Raw genomic sequence first — 26,415 nt, forward strand, 5'->3', positions numbered from 1 at the left:
TTGAAATGTTTTCCTATGTTGTGATCAATATTATGAGGTTTGTATACAGAAAAGGGGATTACAGATAATGATGAAGAATAACCTCAAGAAAATTTATCAAACAAATACTGTTTTTCTCTTTTACTACCTGAAATGGCACTTTGCTGAGGTCTCAGATTGCAAATGAGATTGCTCTTTACCCTCTAGATAGCTAGACTCTCCCCATCAGTGGTAGCTAGAGAGACACATGTCACCCTCCTGGAGCCCAGAATGCCAGGAGTCAAAGTGTAAATGAGAGCCATGGCCCTTGTTTATAAGTACAAAAAGTTACTGGCTTTCTCTTGCTGTCTACTATTTCCTTCTGCACTAGATTTATATAACAAGTGCTTAATGACGGACTTGATCTTTATTCCATATTTTGAAATATTGTATTAGACAATCTAACCAAACAGAAGAAACTGTTATAATTTTGTTAGTTATGGAAAATATTTGCGAATACTTTTCCTCTTTAATGAATACAGATGCTGCTCTTATGTTTTGCTACATTAAAATGATCACTAAACCCTTTAGAATATTTTATTAATTTTCAACACATTTTATATTACAACCTACATTATGAGACTAACTTCACACTTTTTAAACTAACATCATAGGGAAATTATAAATATTCCCACTTTTTAATAAGCTACATGATGTGAGGTGATTGGCTCAATAAACAAACCAAAACAAGAAAGACGTAAATCCCTCAAGTTTTAAAAACACAAATACACTTCTATCCCAGTAAACCTGCATAGAATTCAATATTGAAGAACTCCCCTAGCTAACATGAAGGAAATCTCAAAGAAAACTCTAGTCTCACAGTAATGTTTAGATAAATGGTAGTCATAAAATTAAGTCTTATGAAAATAAATACAGAATTGTTTTTCATATCAAAATGTTAATTTAATTGTAAGTTCACCATAATATATATATGCTTTCCAATTTTTACTACTGAAAATTTAGAGTGTGAAATCTATTGCTGGTACTACCAACCCCCTAATGTTGGTTTATCTCTAACCAATGAAACCACTTGGCATGGTACTATTCACAAAGACCCTGTTGTGGCTTTGAATGTCACCACCAAGAGAAGCTCATGTCTAGTCAGGAGTCTGGCTGTGCGGATGTCACAGCTTCTCCATTTCTTCCCACGACTGTTTAGAAATCATGCCTCTCCCACACCTCAGTTAGTCAACATGCCAACGTCAATGTCATGATTTTGCCTCAGACATTTCACCTTAGGAATATTATAAAGCCATCCTCTTGAAGTCTTTCTTATACTCAAGTAATCTCATAAACAATATCTTTATAGTGGTCTCACCAACTGTTAATGCACAAGGAGTTAAGGAGTGATGGTTTCCATTTTGTGAAAAGGATTCCTTTGCTGTTCTCCTACACCAAATCACAAATCCTTTCTAGAATGTCACCCATTTCACATTATTTACACTTATTATTATTAAACATTCAGTACCTGAAAGGTATAAACATTGTTCAAAAATGGTAGAAGAAGAAATCAACCCATTATCTGTGCATATACAGAGATTGTTCTGGGTTTTTTTGTTGTTTTTTTGTTTGTCTTATTGTTTTTTCTAGGCTCCAGTCTCTTGAGTACAGGGACATTAATTCTAACTTAGAATTGAGACGGTCTCTTTCCTAGGAGACATAATTAGAGCAAAGACACAATTGATGGAGTGGTGGTTGACATAATGAGAACTGTATCAGCTGGAAAGCTGACCACAGGCACTGTAGGTGAAGTCACTTTTGTGAGCCTAGGAAAGGCCAAGTGTGAACTGGATGCAAACAGAATTGGCTGTGTGTAGAGCAGCACAGGGGTGGGGACTTCTGCTTGTTTCCCTTGGACTGCCTGTTAGGATAAAGGACACCACGTTTTTTCTTCTTTTCTCTCTTTTCACCTTGATTTGATTTTCACATTTCTTCTTTCATTCTTCCTTTCCTTTTTCTCTTGTTCTTTTGTTCCTTCTTTCTGTCACTTGAAAGGTGTACTCATAATAGCCTAGGATGGCCTCCAAGTATGTACCTGAGGCTGGTCTTGAACTTCTCAAGTCTTCCTTCTCCTTCCAAGTACTGTGACTCTGAAGGACCAATAGTTATATGGACACCAGCTCATCCAGCTTGTGACTTTGTATCAACTCTTCTATTTTCTTATGTTTCTCACTTTTCTAAGAGTAAGGGAGACATGAGACAGACCCCGAGAAGGGAGAAAGCTGAAAGTCTTCTGTAAATCAAAGAGGACAACTCTATGGCTTCCTGGGGCTAGTGGATGGTTCATGAGTAAGACCCTTTGTGTCTGGAAAATGTGTGCAAGAACTAAAGCAGAGGCCTGGATGTTGCTGAGCTAGAATCAGGAGAACCTCTCACAAACCAGCACCAGCCGCTGCCCCTCTGTTTCCCAAAGCTTTGAGTGTCCTTCACATTGGCCTTGCTTGACAGTCCTTTTGCTGGTGGTTGAAGCTGACCTGTTGACCCCTCCATCCAATGATTCATGTCACTTACTGGAGCTCTTCAGGTACCACTCTCCCTGCCACCTTCTCACAGGCACACCTCCTCAGCTCTTTGCAGTCCTTAGAGTAAGCCTTTCCATTGAAGATGGTCATACAATCCCTGTTTCTTAGGTTTGTGGGATCTATTATAATCTCAAACCTTAAGGAAGAGAAAGAAAAGAATTTAGTTTAATTGCAGTTTATTTCTAAAATGGCACATTAAGAGATAACAACAAAAATATCATAATCTATGTCCCCAGTATGTCTTTGCTGATGAGATGAGGCGAATGAATTCTATTTTCTGCCCCTCAGTCTCTATCTCATTCTTAGAAGTAAGCAACCATTCAAAACAATAAAAATTGCTCTTAAAGCAAACACAAACTCTGATTTTACTGTCAATGTAAAGTTAACTACCTTTTCTAGGATTCAGTTTACTTAATTAAAAATACAAATGGTTATGTTACTATGTCCTGTTCTCTTTTAGACAGAAAATAGAATATGCTTGAACAGACCTTTAAATGTAATAAACTTTCATAAAGAAATTACATCTGCCTCTGTCATAGAGTTTCATGCACAGTTGATCTGAAAGCTTCTGTAATAAATAGTTTTAAATGTACATTAAAGAGTTTGGAGAACCAAGACCCCTCTGAGGCCATAGCCTACCCCTGGATATTGACAGATTTGATGACCTTGGATGACCTCTGTTACATCTAAGTCTCTTAGGTTTCTATTTAATTATTAGTCTAAAAGAGATGTTCTCTCCCATTTTCTCTCTCTCCTTATTCCTTTGCCTCCCAGAGAAATGACTCATAGATATACACTGCTGAAATCAGTGAAGGAACTACCTGCTGATTATTTGAGAACCCCCTGTGTTTCTCTCCCCGACTTTTTCTTATCTATTTTTCTGCAAGTACCTCTAGGCATCTTCCTGCAAGCATACATTCCAGTTACAAAACAGATGCTCTATAATTACTGCCAAACTGCTAATCTGTCATCATATACCTCTCCCACAGAATTTTCTGAAGGCTTACAGTTCAAAGGAGTAAGGTGTTCCATCTGTCCACAGCCAGGCTTTGCCACTGCCATTGCGGGAGAGCCCTGTCCAATAAGAGTAGAAAAACTCAGAGTAGCTCTGGGGCATGGCAAAATCCTGTGAAAGGCACACAAGAAAAACTTTAGCTTTGAGATGCTTCAATCAGGAGCACAGGGACATGGGGGATCAGCAGAGCTTCTAGGAGGATAGCATGGAAATCACATAGGTCTCTCTCTCTCTCTCTCTCTCTCTCTCTCTCTCTCTCTCTCTCTCNCACACACACACACACACACACACACACACACACACACACACGCCAGCAGACTCAAGAAGGAAAGACACCTGCTGTGAAGTCCTTTAGAAATTTGTCCACTAAGTGTGGGACACATAGATATAACATACTTTGTCTTAATAAGTATGGAATTATAAAACAAACATTGTATTCATACCTGACCCATTATTCTTGTGGTATAAGATTAAACTTAAAATTGATATAAAATAGGAGAGGAACTGAATGTAGTGTGTGTGCCACTGATCTCAGAATTCAAGAAGCAGAGGCAGGTGGATCTCTTGCGTTTTCAGGTAGCTTGTTCTACGTAGCCCACTCCAAGATAGCCAGAAGTATATCTGTCTCAAAATATAGATGAGGGAGGAAGAGAGAGAGAGAGAGAGAGAGAGAGAGAGAGAGAGAGAGAGAGAGAGAGAGAGAGAGAGGAGACAGAGACAGACAGAGACAGAAAGAGACACAGAGAGAAAGACAGATAGAGACAGAGACAGAGAAATAGATAAATATAATGGGTAGCCTGTGATATGGCTCAGTTAGGAAAGTGCTGGCCTTGCTTGTGTTGAGCTTTTGTGTTCAATCCCTGTTTCCCAAAAGTAATTTAATTTTAATTAATTACACAGTGAAGGTTATTACCATTACTTTTGATTAATGAATTAAAACAAAACAAAAACAAGTAGGAGAAGGATTTACAGAAAAAGTAAAATTATTCCAAGCAGTGGAAAAATTTGGAAATACAAAACATAGAGACATAAGTGCTGTAAGTATCAGGAAAAGAAACTATGAATAAGAACACATTTATGGAGTAAAGAATAAAAGAAGAGTATTTAGAAGGATGACATGAATCTCATACTAGGTAGAAGAGAAAAACATACATTTCCATATGTTAACACACATATAGCCATATACTAACATATGGAAACTCTTTTTCCATATGCAGCTGTTAAAAAAGCGTTGTATGATTTCTTTCCTATTTGACTTCTAGCTTTGTTTCTTTATATATGTGTGTTTAAATTGAGGTACTCATAGAAGACCAGAGACTAGTAAGAGGCCATAAGGAGATTTCAAGAGAAAGGAAATACAATGCAGGTGGTATGAAGGCAAGAAGTGGAATAGGAAGGGAGAAATGGGGTGCAGATGGGAAAGCAGGGTTGATGGGGGAGTATGGGAGAGATAACTAACACTAATGACCTTGGAAAATGCTATGTACAATCCTACTCCTTAATCTTGCTAAAATATATACATATATATACATATGTGTGTTTAAATGGAGTTATCCTATAATGGGGCAGTGTTTCGCAGACACCATAGGCTATCAAACAAATAGCCAAGTATCAAAAAGTATCTTGGACAGTAGCCTAGTGGTAGATTGCCTGACTTATATTCATGAAGCCTTGAGTTCAAGCCCCATCACTGCAAAGAAAATCTCAGTGCCAGGTCTGTGTCACCTCTTTTTAAGCTGTTGGTCAGTGAGTCCCATACACACGTGTCAATTTTGAGCTTTATTCTAATATTTGCCAGTATTCTGGAATGTGATGTATACACAATATACATAAAATTCATATATATATGTATGTATATTTGCAGTTTATTACAATTATTTGACTATTTTTCAATTCAAAGCTTTTTAACATTTACAACAGAAAGGCAGACAGTACTATCATTGCTTTTCTAAGATTGCACCAATATTATTCCCTTTCTACCCCATCCAAACAGGTAAATTAGGGCATTTTTCTACCTGTCCATTGTTGACTGAAGGGGCAGTAAGTGTTTGGGGGAGAACACAGCTTATATCCACTTTATGGATTGCTTGTATCTGTAGGCGTAAGACTTGACCTTTGTTTTGAGTGTGTGTGAAAATCTGAGGGTCAGAACCTTGGCTCCTTGCAATGCTCTTATCCTGTTTTGGGGGAGGATGGCACTCCTTCAAATGCTGAGGCTTGGGAACTTACCAGCTCTTCCTGCGTGCTTATCTTCAGCATGGTGGCATTGTCAGCCAGGCAGAAGTATTCACAGCTCTGCCAGTTTTTACTTTCTTTATAGAACTGGTAACACTTGTCTCCATGCCACTTCCATTTTTCTGGGCAAGGACTGCATCTATGTCCTTGGAAGAAAAAAAGAACACCACAGTTTGGTTAGTTATCTCTGCATGGACCTGGTCTTTTTTTTTTTTTAAAAGATTTATTTATTATTATATGTAAGTACACTGTAGCTGTCTTCAGACACAGCAGAAGAGGGTGTCAGCTCTCATTACGGACGGTTGTGAGCCACCGTGTGGTTGCTGGAATTTGAACTCGGGACCTTTGGAAGAGTAGTCAGTGCTCTTAGCCACTGAACCATCTCTCCAGCCCCCTCTGTATGGATCTGATGTTTCCACTTTTGGAAATAAACAGTGTTTGACGTTCCAAGAAGTAACTTATATCTCTTAGATATTTGAGTGAGCAACTGTGCTACCCACTCCACACCAAGAATGACCTATAATCGAAGCAGAACATTCAGTGAAAATTGGAACACATAGTATTTGCATGCAGTGTTGGATCTGACGATGAATGACTAAAACCTCCTTGCCTATGCTATGCAGAATGTGGACAGGATATCCCTGCATGAGGTGGTTCATAGGACTACGCCATGGTTTGGACAGGAAATTCTTCCCGTGGGTTCGTAAGCATTGGGGACATAATTTTGAGCTGGTGAGCTTTGGGGACATGATTGGATCTAGATGTCTTTGATATCATTGATGGACTGATTCCTTGATTGGTTCTGAATCTGATAGCTTTAGTGTGAAGTGATGAAATAGCAGCTAAGTGAGAAGCAGGTCACTGGGGCTGCATCACACTGAGCACTTTTCGTGTATACTCTTTCCTCTGCTTCAAGGATGGCATGATGGAAGCTGCCCCACAGTGACCTTCACTGCCATCGTAGGCTGACATGTCTGAAGCTGGAAGCTAAGCTAGTCTTTCCCCTCAGGTGTTCTCAGATGTAAGTCCCTTGTATCCCTGCTGTATAAGTTATGTGTGTGTTGAGAGACGGTGGGCACTTCCAAGCCAAACAGGGAAGTACAAAGAGCTGAGAGTAAGATGAAAAGTACATGTACATTTTACACGGGTGAGTAGTAGTGTCATGGGTATCATGGTGTGGGTATCTGGACTTTGGCCTGAGAGTCAGGAACCTACATCTAAGTCTCGTGTGTGTGTGTGTGTGTGTGTATGTGTGTGTATGTGTGTGTATGTGTGTGTATGTGTGTATATGTGTGTGTATGTGTGTGTATGTGTGTGTGTGTGTGTGTGTATATGTGTATGTGTGTATATGTGTGTATATGTGTGTGTGTGTATGTGTGTGTGTGTGTGTGATTTAATCATATCCATGCACCACTATTTTATTCTGGAGGGGATGGAGTTTTGAACACTGTTTACTCTAGGCTACAGATTGAGCCATATAGATCATGCTTTCTGTTAACTTTTTGCTTTGAGACGGGGATTTATTAAATGACCCAGTGATAAAATCAAAATTTCCCCAGGACACAGCACACCCATGAATGGTATAAGTACATGCGTATAAATGTGGACCCATTTCAGGGGAGATGTATACTTTTGATCAGCAACGTGCCAGGAAAAAGTATTGCTTCCAGATATTTTACTCCTGACATGTAGAGCTAGTGAAACACTGGCCATAGAGTTCTGAAGCTGAACATGGCTGATTCCTGTGAGCTCCTCCTACAAAGCCTCTGTCTGCATAGGAAGCTACATGTGACAATAGCTACAACATGGTCGATGCAGCAAAAAGGTTTGTCAAGGCACACTCTAAGGTAGATCAATTAGTTTTATGGTGCAGGAAGACTTCATCATCCAAAAATACGTGGTTATTTTTTATTACTTTTTTTCAGTAGATTATGGGTATATAGAATATTTGTTTATATTTGTGAGCCAGACTTTCTTACATATTGAGCTCACAGATTAGATCATTTATTCCTAGTTTCTAACTTTTTATGTCTCTTTATATTTAAATTGTGTATAGTTTATTTGCATAGATTTTTCTCATTTGCCCTTTGTTTTTTGAGCCACCTAGATGAGAATTATCTCTTTGATGATTTAGAATCCAACAAAGAAAAAGAAAAGTCCACTGGTTTGTCAGGGAAACAAGAAAAGAGAGAATTAGGGTAAATGAGGTCTCTAGTCATGTGGAAAATAGTCACTTAGAGAAGTATGCCTTGAGTCACTGTTTACTGAGAAAATCACTCACTTGTCTGCTAATGGGGAAGTGGTGTGGGAAGGGATGGTGATGAAACCGTGGTACTGTAGAGTTTCCAAAAGAGAAACCAGTTAAGACTGCGAACTGCAGGTTGTTTCCTATGCTTGTGTGGTGGCGGGTGAAGAAGAGAGGGCCGACATGAATGTAGTATGCTGTGAAGCAACTTTCAAGAGGGGAATCGCAAGATGGTGGCTGGTTAAGGGGACACTGAAGTGAGTTTACACATATCATCAGTGATCGTTTTGGTTCACCCATTGTCATTCTCATTACCCTTGATCCCTTGTAAGATTCGTATTTCTGAGAAACAAGCCATGGGTGAACTAGAACAACTGCAATTTATTTTAAGTTCTCTAAATTTTGAAATAATGCCTGCATGAGTCTAAAAGTTGGAAAACTGTAGTTACAACTTTCCCAGCACTTTCACTGTGTTGGGTCAGTATGTGTCAGTGTAATTGAGGCCTCTTCCTGGGTTTAGCTGCCGACAGTGCTGTATTGCTTACTCTAAATGGACTACTATGCTTTAAGTGCTCACATTTGAAGAATCCATTCCTGCACCATGATAAAGATGCACATAAGCAATTATAACCCAATGTCTGATCACGATTACGCAGCTCAAACTGTTTATTGAGATGACAGGAAAAGTGTTTCTAAAGAAATACATGATTCTAGTTATCCTGATAGAAAATTCGGGATTAGATAGAACAATTTGTAGAGGCCAGAGTGACAGGGACATGCTCACCTCCACTTTTGTTGTAAAGTTCACGGCACAGTTTTACAGCTACCTGCTGCAGAGTTTCAATGAGTTTTCTGTTCTGGGTCTGGAGAGACTGTAGCTGTCGGGACACGTTCCCCAGCTTTTCATCCTTTTCAGTGATGCTGTCTTGCTGGATATTAGAGAGCTGGTAGAACTGAAAAACTAAGTCATGTGACCAAGTCAGTCTAGATCGCTCATATGCCTGCTTCTACCATCCACACATGGGGGAGACAACTCAGATTGCCACATCCAATGACATAGTTAATTGCATCCTCCTAGGCAAATCTGTATGTCTACCTCTGTTGGAAAATGTGAAGCTGTATTAGTGGTTCTTAACTTTGGAAGTTAGGAACTCAATACCAATCTGTATCCTTGTTCAACAAATATTTTATGCACCTAAAACCAATATAAAACTACAAATCTACCCATCTATTGAGTATTTACTATGTTGAATATATTGGAAAGATGACACATCCTATTGTTCATTCCATTATTAAAATGTTCTGATCTCATTTTTATATACTTGTGGACTTGCTGTTAGGTTCCATGAGGACAAGTCACTGCTTTGATGTTTCTCAACTAAAATCATTTCAACGCAGGCTTGAATTTCAGTTTTCTAAATCTCGAGAAATATGTCATAAGTTATGGGAGTTACTTTCCTAAGAGAAAAGGTAAGTACAAGGAAGTGCTGTATCAAGATTATATAAATTTGGGCGTAGAGAGAGCTAACAGGATTTCTTCTTAACTTTTAAATTGAAGTCCATAGATTTAACTTTTACTTTAGCAGAATCAACTTGTGACCTGATCTGATTTGCTGTGTGGCTTTTGCCTAACATCAGGAAGGGGCCATATGTTCTTAGTTCAATGAAGCCAATTTACCAGAGTCCATCAAGAAATTTACCTTCACAGCTTTGAAATGGAAATAGATTATACATGCAATCTTCCTTGTTTGATTTCCAAACATTTTTCTCCCAAAATAACTGTATTATTTGCAAGCCTTTTTGATAACAGTGATTGAGCACTTCGATGCTCCTTGTGTAGAAGATGGATGTGTGCAGAAACCACATTTCCCCTGCACTGTTGGTGCTCTCTAAAGTGCTTATTTACACACTGGCATGTAAACAGTTACAATACTTATCTCAAACAATGAGTTCTAACCGGAAAATGCTTGCTGTGTTTCAATACATAAACTTCTAGTCAATTAAACAATTGTCTTTAGAAAGATGATAAGACTCCAGAAGTTAAGGTTTTAAGAAACTCACAGCAAGAGTTTCTTGTCCTGCACAAACTGAGAAATCAGGAACCTTCCCCAGAATAGAACACAGACTTACATACAAGGCCCAGGGCTGCCAAGCCAACGAGCAGCACCAAACACAAGGTCAGCAGGGTCAGGGCCACTGGTCGCCAAACTGAAGAGGGTGTTCCATTCTCTGAGGGGAACAAGGAGAAAGTATGGTTGGCCCTTTCTTCTCTTGGATTAAAGTCAGTTGCCATCAAGTACAGAGGTTGGAGCACCTTCTAGATGCAAATTAAAGGCATCTAGCGTCATCTTTAGCAGTTCAGGAAGGGGCCATATGTTCTTAGTCCAATGAATCCAATTTACCAGAGTCCATCAAGAAATTTACCTTCACAGCTTTGAAATGGAAAAAGATTACCCATGCAATCTTCCTTGTTTGATTCTCAAACATTTGTCCTCTGTCCTCAGAGTCTTGGCAACAAAATCCTTTAAGCCTTACTTTGAATATCTAGTTCATTCACAGGACCTCTCTTCAAGGTCTACATTATGCTTTACCATGACTTTTAAATGGTTGTTTTTAGATCCTTATGCTTTTCAAGATTCTGACTATGGAAGCCAAGTATGGTTGGACATACCTTTAGTCCCAGCACTCAGGAGGCAGAGGCAGGAAGTTCTCTATGGGTTGGAGGCCAGACTGGTCTACACAGAAAGTTCCAGGTAAGTCAGGGTTGCATTGTGAGACCCTGTCTCACACACACAAGAAGCCAAAACACAACAATGACAAAAATGTTGACTGAACAATTGTTACATGTGCCTGATAGGAAGCTAGGCATGAAGCGCCTATAATCCCAGCAGGATAGGTAAAGATAGGTATCACAAGGTCAAGGTCATCTTTAATTGCATTAGAGAGTTAGAGGCCAACCAGTGTTGACACAAACAAACAAACAAACAAACCAAAACCCCAAGAAACCCTACCAAGCAGCAACTTTATACATCATCAATTCATTTGTTCATAACTTTGTACAATATGCCCTGCCTCCAGTATTCCACCTATGTGTCTTTAGGAAAACAAATGATATGTTTATCATCAGAAACGATGGTTTAACTGCTTCTTTTTGGAGTCTCCTGCATGAAAATCATTATTTTTAAGAGTGTTACACATTCATTTACTAGATTTATGTCTTCTCCAAACTAAATTATAAAGGAACACGACTGTCAATTTCTCAGAGCTGGGTGTAAAAATATCAAGGTTCACACCAGTCAAAAATTAATTTAGAACATAGAAACAAACACTATATACAATACCTTCTTCTTGACTTTGTTACCATGGTTTGACCTGTCACACTGGAGAAGCAGCTATGTCACAAGGAGACCCATCCCTGGTGAGATCATCTATTTGTGTTATGACCAAAGGCAACTGAGAGATCTGAATTCTTTTCAGTGCAGATACTATCTGGAGTTTGTGATAAAACAAAAGCAGAGTAGAACCTATATATTCTATTCTCTCTAGACTCCATTTCATTGAGAAGGCAAGTCATGTTCTAACAGAGAAAGAACAAATATATAGAAATTCGTTTCCAACTCACTGAAAATGCACAAAGGTTTTAGGGAATTAGGCAGGCCATTGTCACTCTCTCTTCTGTTCTCAAAATCCAACCACCAATCCTATCCCCAGCTCAGACCACCAATTGTAGCCTTTTCTTCCTTGACCCCTAACATATTGGCCTTCATACACTGATAATGAGAGTCTTCAATACCTCATTCTCACCAATACACAGTTCATCCAGACAAAACTAAATAGAAAAATGCTGATGCTAACTAATGTCATAAACAAGATCGACCTAACAGATACTCTCTGAACATTTCACCCAAGCCCAAAAGAATATAGCTTCTTTTCAGTAGCTCATGAAACTTTCTCCAAAATTGACCACATATTAGGACCCAAAGCAAGTCTCAATAGATACAAGAAAATTGAAATAGCAATCTGTATCCTATCTGAGCATCGTGGATTAAAGCTGGATATCAATAACAACAGAAACAACAGAAAGCTTACAAACTCATGGAACCTGAACAACTCACTACTGAATGAAAAATGTATCAAGACAGAAATTAAAAACATTTAGAATTGAATGAAAATGAAAATACAACATATGCAAACTTATGGGAAGTAATGCAGGTGGTTCTAACAGGCAAGCTGTAGTACTAATTGTCCACATTAAAAAAAAAATGGAGATATCTCATATCAGTAAGTTAGTAACATGCCCAATAGCTCAAGAACAAAAAGAAGGAATAACAGTCAAAAGAGGAATAATTAAACACAAGATGAAATCAATAAAATAGAAATGAAAAAATATTTTAAAAACTCAATGAAACAAAGAGTTGGTACTTTGAGAAAAACAATAAAATTGATAGATTCTTATCTAAATTAACTAAACATTAAGGATGAAAAGACATAATTAACAAAATTAGAAACAAAATGGGGATATAACAATAGATACCAAGGAAAGCCAGAGAATCATAGAGACATACTTTAACAACATATACTTTATCACATTAGAAAATCTAAAGAAATAAACAATTTTCTTGATGTGTGTGTTTGTGTGCATGTGTGTGTGTGATGTACCAAAGTTAAATAAAGCCCAGATAAGCAAAGAAAGTAGACCTACTACTTCTAGTGAAATGGAAGCATTCATTAAAATCTCTCTATATAAAAAGGCCAGAGCCAGAGCCAGATAGCATGGAATTTTACCAACTTTCAAAGGAGATTTCACTCCAGTATTTCTCAAATTATTCCACAAAATAAAAATAGAAGGAATGATGTCAAATTCTTTTCATAAAGTCATAGTTACTCTGAGATGTAAAAACATACACACTCAAAAAAGAAGAATTACAGACCAATTACCATGATGAGCATGGCTGCAAAAGTTATCACTAAAATATCTGCAAACCAAATCCAAGAACACATTAAAAAGATCATCCACCATCATCAAGTACACTTCATCCCAGAGATTCAGGAACAGTTCAACATACAAATTCAATAAATGTAATCTACCCTATTAAAGACAAAATGTACAATATCATCTCATTAGATGCCTTTGGTGAAATTCAATACCCCTTCATAATAATAGTCCTGGAAAGATTAGGGAAGGCATAAAAGAAACATGCCTCAAATTAATAGAGGCAAGTTCTAGCAGCTCCACAGCCCATATCAACCCAAATAGAGAGAAAAATCAAGGCATTTCCACTAAAACAAGAGAGACAAAGTTGTCCACTGCCCATATCTATTTAACACAGTACTTAAAGTGTTAGCTACAACAATAAGACAACTGAAAGATATCAACAGAACACAAATAGCAAGCATGCAAGCCAATGCATCTTTATTTGCAGATAATACGATAGTATTCATAAGTGACCCTAAAACTTCCACGAGCAAACTCCTACAACTGATAAACACTTTTATCTATGTAGCAGGATATAAAATTGATACACAAATCTAGTAGCTTTCCTATATACAAGAGAAAAACAGAAAAAGAAATGATGGAAATAGTACCTTTCACAATAGCTTTAAAAAACAAACAAACTATATTATGGCAACTCTAACCAGGAAAATTAAAAACTTGTAGAATAAAAACTTTAAGACACTGAAGAAAAAAATGAGTACAGCATCACAAGATAGAAAGATCTCTAATGACCAGTAAGATTATTATTGTAAAAGTGACAATCTTAGCAAGCTATAGATTCAATGCAATTCCCATCACAATCCCAATGCAATTCTTCACAGAATTTGAAAGGACAATTTTCAGTTTCATATGGAAACACAGAGCCAGGAAGACCTCTCAAATTATAGTACAGAGCTATAGGAGTAAAAACTATATGATATTGGCATAAAACAAACACATTTATCAATGGAATCTAGTCAAAGACACAGACATAAATTGACATACCCATGAATACCTGATTTTTGATGAAGAAGCCAGAAATATACCCTAAACAAAAGACAGCATCTTCAACAAATGATGTGAGTCAAATTGGACCATGGCATGTATAAGAATCCAAATAGATCCATACTTGTCACTGTGCACAAACAAACAAATTCACTCCAAGTGGATCAAAGATCTCAACATAAGGTCAGATTCACTCTGATAGAAGAGAAAGTAGGGAATAATCTTGAGCTCATTGGCACAAGAAAAGACTTTCTGAACAGAACACCTTTACCACAATTAATACGACAAACAATTAATAATTGGGACTTCATAAAACTGAAAAGATTCTAAATGGCAAAGGACACTGTCACTTTACCAACAACACACCCCATAGAGGGATAATATTCAAATATATAAAGAACTCAAAACTCAGTCATCAAGAAAACAAATTATTCAACCCTATAGGAAGGACAACATCAACCAGCCAGACCCCCCAGAACTCCCAGGTACTAAGCCATCAACAAAGAAGTACACATAGCTCCAGCTGCATATGTATCAGGGGATGGCCTTGTTATGCATCAATGGAAGGAGAGGCCCTTGGTCCTATGAAGGCTGGATAGATGCCCAGTGTTGGGGAATGGAGGGCAGGGAGGTGGGAGTGGGTGGGTGGGTAGAGGAACACCCTCACAGAAGCAGAGGGATGGAAGATGTGATAGGGTGAAAACCAGGAAAGGGGATAACATTTGGAATGTAAATAAAGAAAATATCCAATAAAAATTTCAAATCTTGCAGGAATCTATCTTAAAGGAACTCATTATTTTCCCAAGCAAATAAATATTTCCCCTCTTCACTTGTCAATTTGTGATCTTGGCACCATTTTGTTTAGGAACCAGCCACCTGAGCCAAACCTTCTGGCCTGACCACTCTGCAGCTTCTATCTATTTAATTGGGCAAGTCATTTGATACAGTCTCTGGTCCTTGGTTATTGCTGCCTCTCATTTTCACCCTGGAAAGCATCACCGCCATCTTACTTGGTTATCTTGTTGCCAATCTTTCTCCTTCCACTAATCCTTCACACACACACACACACACATACACACTCACACACACACACACACACACACACACACACACACACACACACAAATTCTCAAAAATACTTCTCTATTCTTTCCCAAAAATATCCTCCCTAAGAGGGAAGCTCAGATTTTCTGTTGCTCTGTACAAATAATTTTGTGACAATTAGATACAAATTAAGGACAACCTTTAGTCGTGCATGAAAGGGTCTCTACAGTAATTCCCTTGATTGTTTGATCTTCTAAAATCCTACAGCATCACTGTTTCCCAAAGTAGTTCGCTGACTTGTGAGGGATCTTAAGGGTCTCCCAGCAGACCACAAACTAATCCAAAATCCACCTCTTTTCTCAAGTTGATTATGAGAAGTGTCACTGAACTCTAACTGTGAATTCTCTCTATAGATAAAAGGACTCCAGTGGGTAGCTTTCAGGTGAAAGTAACACTGCAGGGTGATTTTTCTAGGTATTCTAACTGGGCATCTCACAAAACAACTTGGCTCAAATGCAGTGTTAAAGAGCTACTACATATATTCTGCATGGGAATATGTAAAATTCCTACAAACCCACTTGGGGCAATGGATGGATTATAAGATCACTTGAATAAATAGTCCCCAATTTAAAGACAAAAGTGATTCTAGCAATGGTCTAAATTGGTCAATCTACTAAAGTTTTCTATTCTCTGAATAAGCATGTTTTCCCATAAAAATTGGGGTACAGAGTTAAATGTAAAATTCTCAAAAGAAGATATACAAATGGCTGAGAAACATCAAAGAAATATTCAACTTCTTTAGTTATTAGAGAATTGCAAATCAAAACTACCTGGAGATTTCTTCCTACACTAGTTGGAATGCCCAAGATTAATAAAATAAATAACAGCTCATGCTGGCAAGGATGTGAGGTAAAGGGGGAACAATCACCCGTTGCTGGTTGGAGGGAAACATGAAGAGCCTTTATAAACTCAGTATGCCAGTTCCTCAAGAAGTTGTGAATAGATCTAACTCAAGATCTGGCTACACTGTTCTTGAGTATATACATAAAGGATGTTTCATCCCACCACAGAGATATTTGCTCAACAATGTTCATTGCTGCTTTATCCATAATATCCCAAAATTGAAAACAACCTAGATGTCTGTTGATAGGTAAATGGATAAAGAAAATGTGGTACACTTTTATAATGGATTGTTGATCATCTTTATTTTTTTATAAAAGGAATAATATTTGAAAATAAATGGATGTAACTAAAAAAATTTATCCTAATTGGGTAATCCAGACATAGAAGGAAAAAAAATATGTATTTAATTGTAGGTAGATGTTAGCTGTTAAGTCGTTGATAAGCAGGCTACAGTCTATCGAACCACAGAAGTTAAGTGTAGACTAAGGGACTGGGTGGGAGGAATGGATCTTCCTAGGAAGGGGAGATAGAATAAGTAGTTATTGATGGACAAGTTTGGGAGACTGGAACAGAAGGATCAAATGGGGGTAGAGTGAGAAGAGGAAAAGGAGGAGAGAATACAGGTAGAGACAACTAAAATTAGAGTCACTTGACAGGTCATGTGGCAACTTAATACAGTAGAAGAAGCTTCCTAAAAAAATACACACATATAAAATCACCAGATAATGGAGATGGAGCCCCAACTGAACATCTCTAGCTATCAAACAAAGATTCCACTACCATCTAATAAAGTTATTGGCCCTGTGGGTACTCCAAATAACCCAGGCTGTTGCCAATACTATTGACTGCTTTCCACAAACTGATGGTAAGGTCCTATTACTGAAGACAATGTCCATCAACTCGAACATTCAGAATTTGGTCTGTTGCCTATTTAAATCCTTCATCATTACTAATTAGTGTTCACACAACTGAAATGTACTCTGCACTTTGCCAAAGAAGAATGAGAAACACCAATAGTCCAGATACAAACCCTTTGATCTGCAATGTTGACCTTCATGCAAGACTCACTAATGCATGAAGTTGTGGTAGTAACTACCTAATATCTAATTAGATTTAAGGCCCACTTCATGAAATGGAACCCATTGCCAACAATGCTTAGATGGCTTAGAACCTGAGACTAGTGAACCTAGATTGGCCAGAGATCTAGTGGAAAAATAAACACTAATGTTCTGCTGAAGGAAAATAGTAATACAATGACTCCTAATGATGTTGTTCTGCTATACTCATAGATGTGTGCCTTGTTCAACCATTGCCAGAGATGTTTCCTCCTGCAACAGAAGGGACCAGAGACCCACAGCCAATGTGCAGAGAGTGAAAACTTAGGAATCTCAGTAATACCTCAAGCCTTACTACAGAGCAATTGTGATAAAAACTGCATGGTACTAGTACAGTAACAGACAGGTAGATCAATGGAATAGAACTGAAGACCCAGAAATGAACCCACACACCTATGGTCACTTGGTCTTTGACAAAGGAGCTAAAACCATCCAGTGGAAAAAAGACAGCATTTTCAACAAATGGTGCTGGTTCAACTGGTGGTTTGCATGTAGAAGAATTCGAATCCATCCATTCTTATCTCCTTGTACAAAGCTCAAGTTTAAGTGGATCAAGGACCTCCACATAAAACTGGAAACACAGAAACTTATAGAGGAGAAAGTGGGGGGAAGAGCCTCAAACATGTGGGCACAGGGGGAAAAAATTCCTGAACAGAACACCAGTAACTTGTGCTATAAGATCGAGAATTGACAAATGGGACCTCATAAAATTGCAAAGGATGTGGTGAAAGAGGAACACTACTTCATTGCTTGTGGAATTGCAATCTGGTACAACCACTGTGGAAATCAGTTTCGTGGTTCCTCAGAAAATTGGACATAAAACTACTAGAGGATCCACCAGTACCACTCCTAGGCATATACCCAGAAGATGCTCCAACATGTAATAAGGACACATGCTCCACTATGTTCATAGCAGCCTTATTTATAATAGCCAGAAACTGGATAGAACCCAGATGTCCCTCAATGGAGGAATGGATACAGAAAATGTGGTACATTTACACAATGGAGTACTATGCAGCTATTAAAAACAATGAATTTATGAAATTCTTAGGCAAATGGATGGATCTGGAGGATATCATCCTGAGTGAGGTAACCCAATCACAAAGCAACACACATGATATGTACTCACTGATAAGTGGATATTAGCCCAGAAGCTCAGAATACCCAACATACAAATTTGCAAAACACATGAAACTCAAGAAGAAGGAAGACCAAAGTGTGGATTCTTCGATCCTTCTTAAAAAGGGGAACAAAATCCCCATGGAGGAGTTACAGAGACAAAGTGTGAAGCAGAGACTGAAGGAATAACCATCCAGAGACTGCCCCACCTGGGGATCCATTCTATATACAACCACCAAACCCAGACACTACTGTGGATGCCAACAAGAGCTTGCTGACAGAAACCTGATATAGCTGTCTACTGAGAGACTCTGCCAGTGCCTGAAAAATACAGAAGTGGAAGTTCACAGCCATCCATTGGACGGAATATAGAGTCCCTAATGAAGGAGCTAAAGAAAGGACACAAGGAGCTGAAAAGGTTTGCAGCCCCATAGGGGGAACAACAATATGAACTAACCAGTACCCCCAGAGCTCCCTGGGACTAAACCATCAACCAAAGAAAACACATGGTAGGACTCATGGCTCTAGCTGCATATGTAGCAAGGAAAACACATGGTAGGACTCATGGCTCTAGCTGCATATGTAGCAGAGGATGGCCTAGTTGGCCATCAATGGGAAGAGGGGCCCTTGGTCCTGTGAATGTTCTATGCCTCAGTATGGGGAATACCAGGGCCAGGAAGAGGGATTGGGTGGGAAGGTGAGCAGGGCGAGGGGAAAGGGGAGAGGAGGTTTACGGAAGGGAAACCAGGAAAGAGGATAACATTTGAAATGTAAAGAAAGAAAATATCTAATAAAAAATAAAAATAAAAAGTCAAAGAAAAAAAGAAAGAAAAAGAAAGAAATCTCAGTCATAAATGGGATACATTCATCAAATCCTTCCCCTGGGGTCAGGAACTCTTCCAGAAGAGGAGCCAGAGAAAGTGAAGAGCCAGAGGGAATGGAGATCACTGAAAAAACATGGACTTGTAAACACAGGTGGACCAATGCATGTATGAACTCAGAGACCGTGGCAACAGGCACAGGCCTTGCATAGCTCTCCATCAGCTGGGATCCCAGCACTGAGATGGAAAATGAAGACAAGCTACTATCCCCAACCCAGAAGCTGCCTCCAACTAACAACCAGTTGCAAATAAAAAATGAGTTTTCTCTAATGAATCTCACTGGGGCAGTAAACCACTTTTAAGAGCAGGCCCCATGACCAGCAGTAGGTAACCAACACAAAATGAACTCAAGAGCGACTTTGGGGTTTCTTCATCTCATTATGTTTAGTCAGGGCATTAATTTTATTTATTTTAATTTTATTGTTATTCTTATTTAGCTTACAAGTTCTTTGCATGCAGATTACAGCTTTCAGTTCTGTGTTTTTGTGGGATTTTTTGTGTGTGTGTTAATATGTGTCTCTTATGTTAGATATGATTCTTGTGCTTTTTGCCTGGCTCTTTTGCTTATGTTTGTTTTATTCTATTCCAATTTGCCTGACTTTAGTTTTTCTTATTTTATTTTGTCATTGTTATTTAGATTCCTACTTGTTTTCTCATGAAAGATGGAGAGGGTGTAGATTTAAATGGAACAGAGGGGATGGAGGATCCCAGAAGAGTGGGGGGACAGGAAATTGTCATCAGGAATAGTGTATGAGAAAAATCTACTTTTAATAAAGTCAAAATAGGAAAAAAAAAACACTTTCTTCCAGAGAGATCCTCTATATTCTATATTCTAAGCACAATGATGTGAGTTAGCTACTATTGCCACAGTAAAGCAGGAAAGTTTGCATGGACATAAGAGATATGATGCCTATCTTCCTGAACTTACGGTGAGTAAGGAAAATATGCCAAAATGCAGGGAGGAGACATATAAGTGTATTTTATTTTATATTTTAAAATGTGACTCATGTTTCTTAACAATCATCTCTATAGACAGCTCGTATTCTATTTAGAAGAAATGTCAAAGCACATTTCATCAATGATAACAATTTCATTGTGACCCTACCTGATTTAATGACTTCAGTAACTTTACTGCATTTGGGATGAAAGACCCAGAACGTACTGTTATTTAGCCAGACCCTATCCACTCTTGTTTTCTCAAGTATGCTCCTGTTGTTCTAATGCTGTCCTCACAGAACCCTTCTGTTATGCCCTTGCAGTCCTCAAAGTTAATTCTCCCTTAGTTCCCAGTGTTCTTCCTGCCTCTGCTCTGCAACCAAGCTGCCATGATAGAATGGCATTGAACTTAACAGTTTCCCTTTCTCCTGGATGCTGTTTTTGTCCCCGGATGCTTTTCTTCTTGCTGTGAGTCTCAAGTTTCTTAATTCTGCCTCAAATGTTCCCAACAAGACTGAACTATCTCTCGGGGACCACCCCCACCTTATAAAATTTATTTCACAAAAAATAAGTTGCCTGGGAGGTACTTAATTTTGGTTTGGCTTTCTTGTAGTTTTTGGGTTTTAAAAAAGAATCCCTATCCTGTCTCCTGGGGCATGTTTAGAAAGGGGTGTCGATAGGCCAAAGAATGATATAAACATCTCCAGGAATGCTGAGATATATATAGAAGAGAACACCATCTTCCTGTGTCCTCTAAATACCGCTATGCTATAAAATGCTAGAGTGCCAGAGTCAAGTTTTGAATACAAACCCTTTTGTTGTTACAGGAAACTTGGCGGATAAACAGTATTGTCATACTTGATTAGTTATTCTTCATCGGCAGCAGAGGAAAACTCTACACTCCCCTAAACCAAGAAATAAACCAGATATCATTAAACAAGGGCTGTGAAGATAGCCCTGGAAGGTAAGGGGTCTTAGAAGCTAGAACAGAAACAGAGTTTAACTTAAGAAATTTGTGCAAGGCCACACTGGATACTTGTGACAGAGCCTAGATGCATTCATCATGCTTAGCCCTGTACTTTGTGCGTTCCATTACTTCCTATGAAGACTTCCCATCTTCAGCCGAGTAGTTCCCTGCAACTCTTTGTGATGAGTTCTGTTGTGATTCTCAAAGTCAGTTTATAGTGATCTCAAGTCTAGTCCAAATCTCATTTTCCTCCTCCAAACTGTTATTTGACTTAATTTTGCCTCGCGATACATTCTAACTTTGGCATTATGCACCAGGTTAATTGTTCTTTTCTTATGTCCTCTCCACACTGTCATCTACAGAGTGGAAAAGTCTCCTGGTGCTCCATCTTGCTTTTCTGGCAAATTCAGGCTGACCCTCGTAGACCTATGAGAATTGACACTTCTTGGGATATACAAAGCAAACTTTTCATTTAGATTATTCTGTGCTTTCCAGTGCCTCAAAAAATAGCACCTCCCCAGTGCCCACGATGGTGTTTAATATTTAGTGGGTATGCCTGAAAGATTTATGAGATCCCAGGAATGTGACTTGTGACTTACTGCTGCAATGACAGATGTGTAGAAATGAAACTAAAAAGTTGGGAGAAAAAAATGCAGCAGTATTGCATTAATAAGAGTAGGACAAAACAGAAATAGAATTGACTTTTACATATTTTTTCAAATTATTACTAATGAGAGTGTATTTTTCGTATCCTTTCAGTAGTACAGCACTTCCACTGCAGAAGGAATCTTGTTCCTTCTGTGACATCGTTGCCCTAATCTTGACGTTGTTCAGGTGAGCTGGCCATCCTGGACTTCCTTGTAATTTTCAGTGTGGTTAGACTCTCTCCCATCTTAAAAAAATAAATAAATCTAAAATGTCCTCACCCCATCTTGTGGCACCTCGGCAATAACACATTATATTTTCTACAAAGAAGATGAAGAGACGAGATGATGAAAACCATAAATAGTTTTTCCATCAACAGCAGCCCCTTTTTGAGATGTTGCTATAAAATAACCAATAGCACCTGAGGTGCTGGTCCACAGCAGTGACCCTGACTCTTGGGAGACTGAGATAGGAACAGATTTTGAGCTGAGGAGCACTCTGAGCCACACAGGGAGATGATTATGATGATAAATAAACTTCTGTTTTCCTCCTTATTGTTGAAATAATGAGCTGTGTTTAGTCTCCTTTTAAATGTTCTACACTATGTTATTTTTAACATTCCACTCTTGCCTTGCATTGTGTCTCCCACTATAACTCTGCAAGTGTTCCAGACGCTTATTCCTACCCGAGCCCTACCTCCACTCTCTCTGCTGCTCCATTCTAGCAGCCTCTGGCTGGGTCTTCCTGTCCTCCAGGCTATGGCTCATATTCCCTGGATTGTTTCCTTGTCAGTTGTTTTTGTTTTGTAGGTTTCTGGTTTTATATATCCTCCCTCAGTGATATAATTCACTCATGTGAATTTTAATTTCTATCCCTATTATTTAAATGATTTATTCATTTATCATATATTCATATATGATTTCTACATAGGCATCCAGCTGAAAATTCTTACCCTGAACCCAGTTTCTTACTATGTCTTTATTTAGCCCCAAACTCTTACCTTGAACTCAGATTCTTCAAATATATGTGTCTTTAGACAGCTCCAAGTGTGTCTCACCTTCCAGACCCTTGGACTCAGGCTCAATTTGTCACCTTATGACTCTTCCTACAGGTCATGACAGCACCTTCTACACAACCCCTGATAGCAGCACCTAGAGCATGTCTGAGTACTCAGTCAACCTTGAACTCACATATCCTGCATCCTCACTGATAACCTGAAGCAATCCTTGAAGCTCCTTCCCTTCAGTATCTATCACTCTTTCCTCTTCCTTCTTACTCTTCTTCCTCAGTAGAGGAAGTACCTGGACTAGAGATAAAACAGGACATTGACCCATTCAGGTCTGTGGATTCTCCTTCAGTCCATCATCAGCATAGCCTAGAGATATTTCTAATAATAGATCATTTGTCTCCCTGTATCTTTCTCCTCATCATTAATCTCATTTATAATAGACCTAAAACACTTCAGGGAGCCTAAAAGACCCTTCTTGTCTCTCCAGACCTACTCCTCATGGCTGTCCCTCAGCTCTGTGCCTCAGCTATACTTACTGCAAAGAGTTCTCGGAAAACACAGAGCATCCTCAGCCTGGACATTCCCCATCTTGGATCTTTATAATATGGAAAATTCTAAAATCAATTCAATACAATGGCTACTCTCTCCAGACCTTTTTGGGTCTCCTTTGGTCCCTAGACACAGATGGCCAGGCTTTCTTGTGCTTGTACGTGCTCCGAGGTAGTATGGTATTATATGTAAAGCTGAGCTGGGAATCTGTTTCCCTCATAGCTCATAGCAGATGGTCTGCCGTGGTTGGCACTCTGTGCCCAGTCCTTGGCATACTTGATCAGAATTTGTGAAAGTTAGGTGTACAATTATTTCTTTTATTTTTGACTTTCTGTCTTCATAACTGTTTTGTATTTTTAGATAAGCACAATTGTTATACGGATAACATTAGAATCTCAAAAACGCCTGTGGTATTTGTTTCTAACAGTTCAAAAAATATAGTTTAAAAACTGTCCACTTAAATTTTGTCACAGCATCATATTGAATCTGAAATTTCCCAAATTCTGATTTCTACTGCTATTTCTATAGCCGAGGTATGTAAAAAGTGTTTTCTTACAAAATTTTTTTTATGTCATGCCTCTAAATGTTTGAGTATCACAAGAAGAAACTGAGATATCACACAGGGAGCCTGAGGAAACCTTTTCCAGATGTTGGCCTCTGAGTCACTTCCTTGTAACCTTCCCTCCCACTGTTCCAACTTCCATTTCTTACAAGGAGGCTGCCAAGTGTTGTACCAAGTGTTTCATCTTGCCCCACCTCTGTCTCCACCCTTCGATCTTGAGGTACTTATTTGTACACACTGTTCCTGCTTATGCAGATCATTAACCCTTCTCTAGGCAAAGGCGAAAAAATGAAATTGCACGCTGTCCTCTTGAAACTACTGCCCTGGGAGCTGATTGTTCACGATGTTTGCGGGAAGAAGGCCTTTCCAACTGTTTCACTCACTTCCTGCCCCATCCATCCTTCTTCCTGCAGCCTCTGAGCTCCAGGTGAAGGAAGCTGGAAATCCCCGCTCTGTCTGCTGTAGACCAACCAGATAAGCCCCTATGTGTGTGGATTATGAAAATTGGTAGAACTGGAAAATTCTACCCTATTGTAAGATAAATAACGGTAACAAAAATAGTAAGACATCCTTTAAACAACTCTCTGGATAGTCTCGTGGGAAAACAAAAAACCATATCAGTAAGCCTCAGATGGGCACTCACTGATAAAAAGAAAGTGTATGGAATGGCTTTACGGAGAAAGGGGTTTTTTTGTTACTTCTATTTACTGTTAGCTAAAGCTAATATGAACAAACTTGCATCTGGCACTTAAAGCAATGTCAGCATGGGCACAGCATGGGCATTAACGCCTACCTCCTATCTTTAACGCTTTATAAGCAATGCCACTGAATCCCAGGACACTAAGGTCACAAAGTGGTAAGAGGCCCACTTGGTATCAGAACATGAACATACAGGATGCAATCTGCACTGCCAAGTGGGGTCTTTGCTCTAGAACCAAGTGGACTGTCTGCTGTAGACCAACCAGATAAGCCCCTACGTGTGTGGATTACGAAGAGGAGTAGAATTGGAAAATTCTACCCTATTGTAAGATAAATAACGGTAACAAAAATAGTAAGACATAAGCCAAATTAAATGTCTTCTAAGTATGGTTTAATAATTTCAATATTTTTAAATCAACAGAACAAAGGGGGACAGAATATGCTGGTGCCTGCTTGTAACCAGCTACTGAGGAGACAGAGATAGGAAGGTCTCGGGTTGGAGGCCAGTAGGTAGCTTAGGAAGGTACTGTCTCCCTCTGAATTAAACCAAGTCCCCAGTGTAGCTCAGTTTTCTGCTGTTTCCTACCAGAGGAAGACCCTAGGTTCAATCTCAGCCCCAAATCACCGAATTTCAGACTTAAGGGGAAACATTAGGATTTACTTCCGATGTCCTGGATATATATATAACAAAGGGTGAAATCAATATCTGGCTCTGACATGGCTCCTCCAAGATCTTGCAGATTCAGGATGCAGAGATTTGAACAAATGCCCGAATTAATTTGCCTCCTTGGAAATCTCTCCCTTAAAGTTAAGAGTTCAGCAGGGACAAAAATGAAATGCTCATTTTTTATTACCCTAAATTTCCAAATCCCACCACAGGTGACAGTCCACATGGACAACAACAAGCTGGCCTGATTTGGCCTTCCTGAGAAAGGAAAAGGAAACAATGTTTCTTTAAGGTATACACCATCTCTTCCGTTCCATGCTGTATCTAACTGGGAAGCTCACATTCTCTCCTTGCAAAATGCTAAGCCAGCAATACAGTGTTAGGGAATCAGACCCCCGTGTGTATGCTGGTTGCATTCCTGTAGAGAAGTTGTGGAAAGTGCAGTTACCTCTCACTGTAAGCTATGGGAAGATTCCCCCCTTCCCTCTGCCTTGTACATGCCTAGGAAAAGTGCCTCATCTCATGATTTTCTCCAGAGCTCCGATCTGCTTGGATTCGGGGAGACAGAAGCAAGTACCTGAGTGCCTGGGCTCTGCACGTCTGGTGACAGTGGAGGTTCCAGAATACAGGCTTATGGTGGTGTCATCATCATCGAGCATGTCCCTTGTGCTGCTGTATTTGGCCTGCATCCTGATTCCTGCAGAGATGCCGGTGAGATGCGCTCAGATTGCTCGAGGCCGGCTGTCTACCCTCAGATACCTCAGGAAACCAGGCACTGAGAGGCATTCTTAATAGTCTTTCCCTGCAGGCAGCAAGGGAAGCCTCTGACTCCAGTTCCTGCATGGAGAGGCCCGGCCCCTCCCCTCTGAGCCTGTATTCAGAATGCCAAGTTAGTCTGGCTGAGGGGAAACCGCGTGTGTTTTCTGGCTGGGCGGTCCGTGAACAGTTATTAAAATATCTGCCTTTTACAGACCCTGTGTGTATCTGCTTACAAATCTTTCAGAGTTGCAAGGTGCGGATGATGACCCCTCCCAGTAGCACTGAAGGTCCTCTGAGTCTAAAGCATAATCAGAACTGGACTTTTTTTTTTCCCAGTATGCATCACAATCTGGTTACTCACCTGTATCTTTGGGGAAGGAGGAGGGACTATTCCTGTCTCCAAAGGCAGAGTGCAAAGCATCATTCACTGGGCATCCCGCAGCAGACCCCCTGAGAGCATCCAATCGATTTTAGTTTTTGATTTAACTCAAAAAGAAAGTGAAAGCTTTCTAGGTGAAGTGATTTCTTTGGAGATCACATAGCTG

At 39.2% G+C, this 26,415-nt stretch overlaps 1 protein-coding gene across 2 annotated transcripts; it reads right to left on the bottom strand.

Moving 5' to 3' along the window:
* Positions 1 to 26,086, bottom strand: Clec1a (C-type lectin domain family 1 member A). Of its 2 annotated transcripts, none has more exons than XM_021191423.2 (6): positions 25,689 to 26,086; positions 10,166 to 10,264; positions 8,820 to 8,996; positions 5,785 to 5,936; positions 3,548 to 3,614; positions 1 to 2,676 (listed from the first exon to the last, which is right to left on the bottom strand). In XM_021191423.2, the coding sequence occupies exons 1-6, from the start codon at positions 25,798 to 25,800 to the stop codon at positions 2,663 to 2,665; spliced, it is 621 nt and encodes a 206-aa protein (XP_021047082.1). In that variant the 5' UTR covers positions 25,801 to 26,086; the 3' UTR covers positions 1 to 2,662. The 2 variants fall into 2 exon arrangements, with proteins under 2 accessions (XP_021047082.1, XP_021047081.1); XM_021191422.1 differs by having other exon boundaries at positions 1,979 to 2,676; positions 3,548 to 3,666.
* Positions 26,087 to 26,415: the final 329 nt, after the last annotated feature.

The sequence above is a fragment of the Mus pahari genome, chromosome 2 (genome assembly GCF_900095145.1).
Source record: "Mus pahari chromosome 2, PAHARI_EIJ_v1.1, whole genome shotgun sequence".
Classification (NCBI taxonomy): Eukaryota; Metazoa; Chordata; class Mammalia; order Rodentia; family Muridae; genus Mus; species Mus pahari.

What these genes read in the sequence shown, in the direction of transcription:
- Clec1a (XM_021191422.1), bottom strand. Translation starts at nt 25,800, where the DNA reads ATGCAGGCCAAATACAGCAGCACAAGGGACATGCTCGATGATGATGAC. An exon ending in TGCAGAGCCCAGGCACTCAG is followed by an intron (nt 10,265 to 25,688) that starts GTACTTGCTTCT and finishes TGTTCCCCTCAG; the next exon opens with AGAATGGAACACCCTCTTCA. An exon ending in ACACCTTACTCCTTTGAACT is followed by an intron (nt 2,677 to 3,547) that starts GTAAGCCTTCAG and finishes CTCTTCCTTAAG; the next exon opens with GTTTGAGATTATAATAGATC.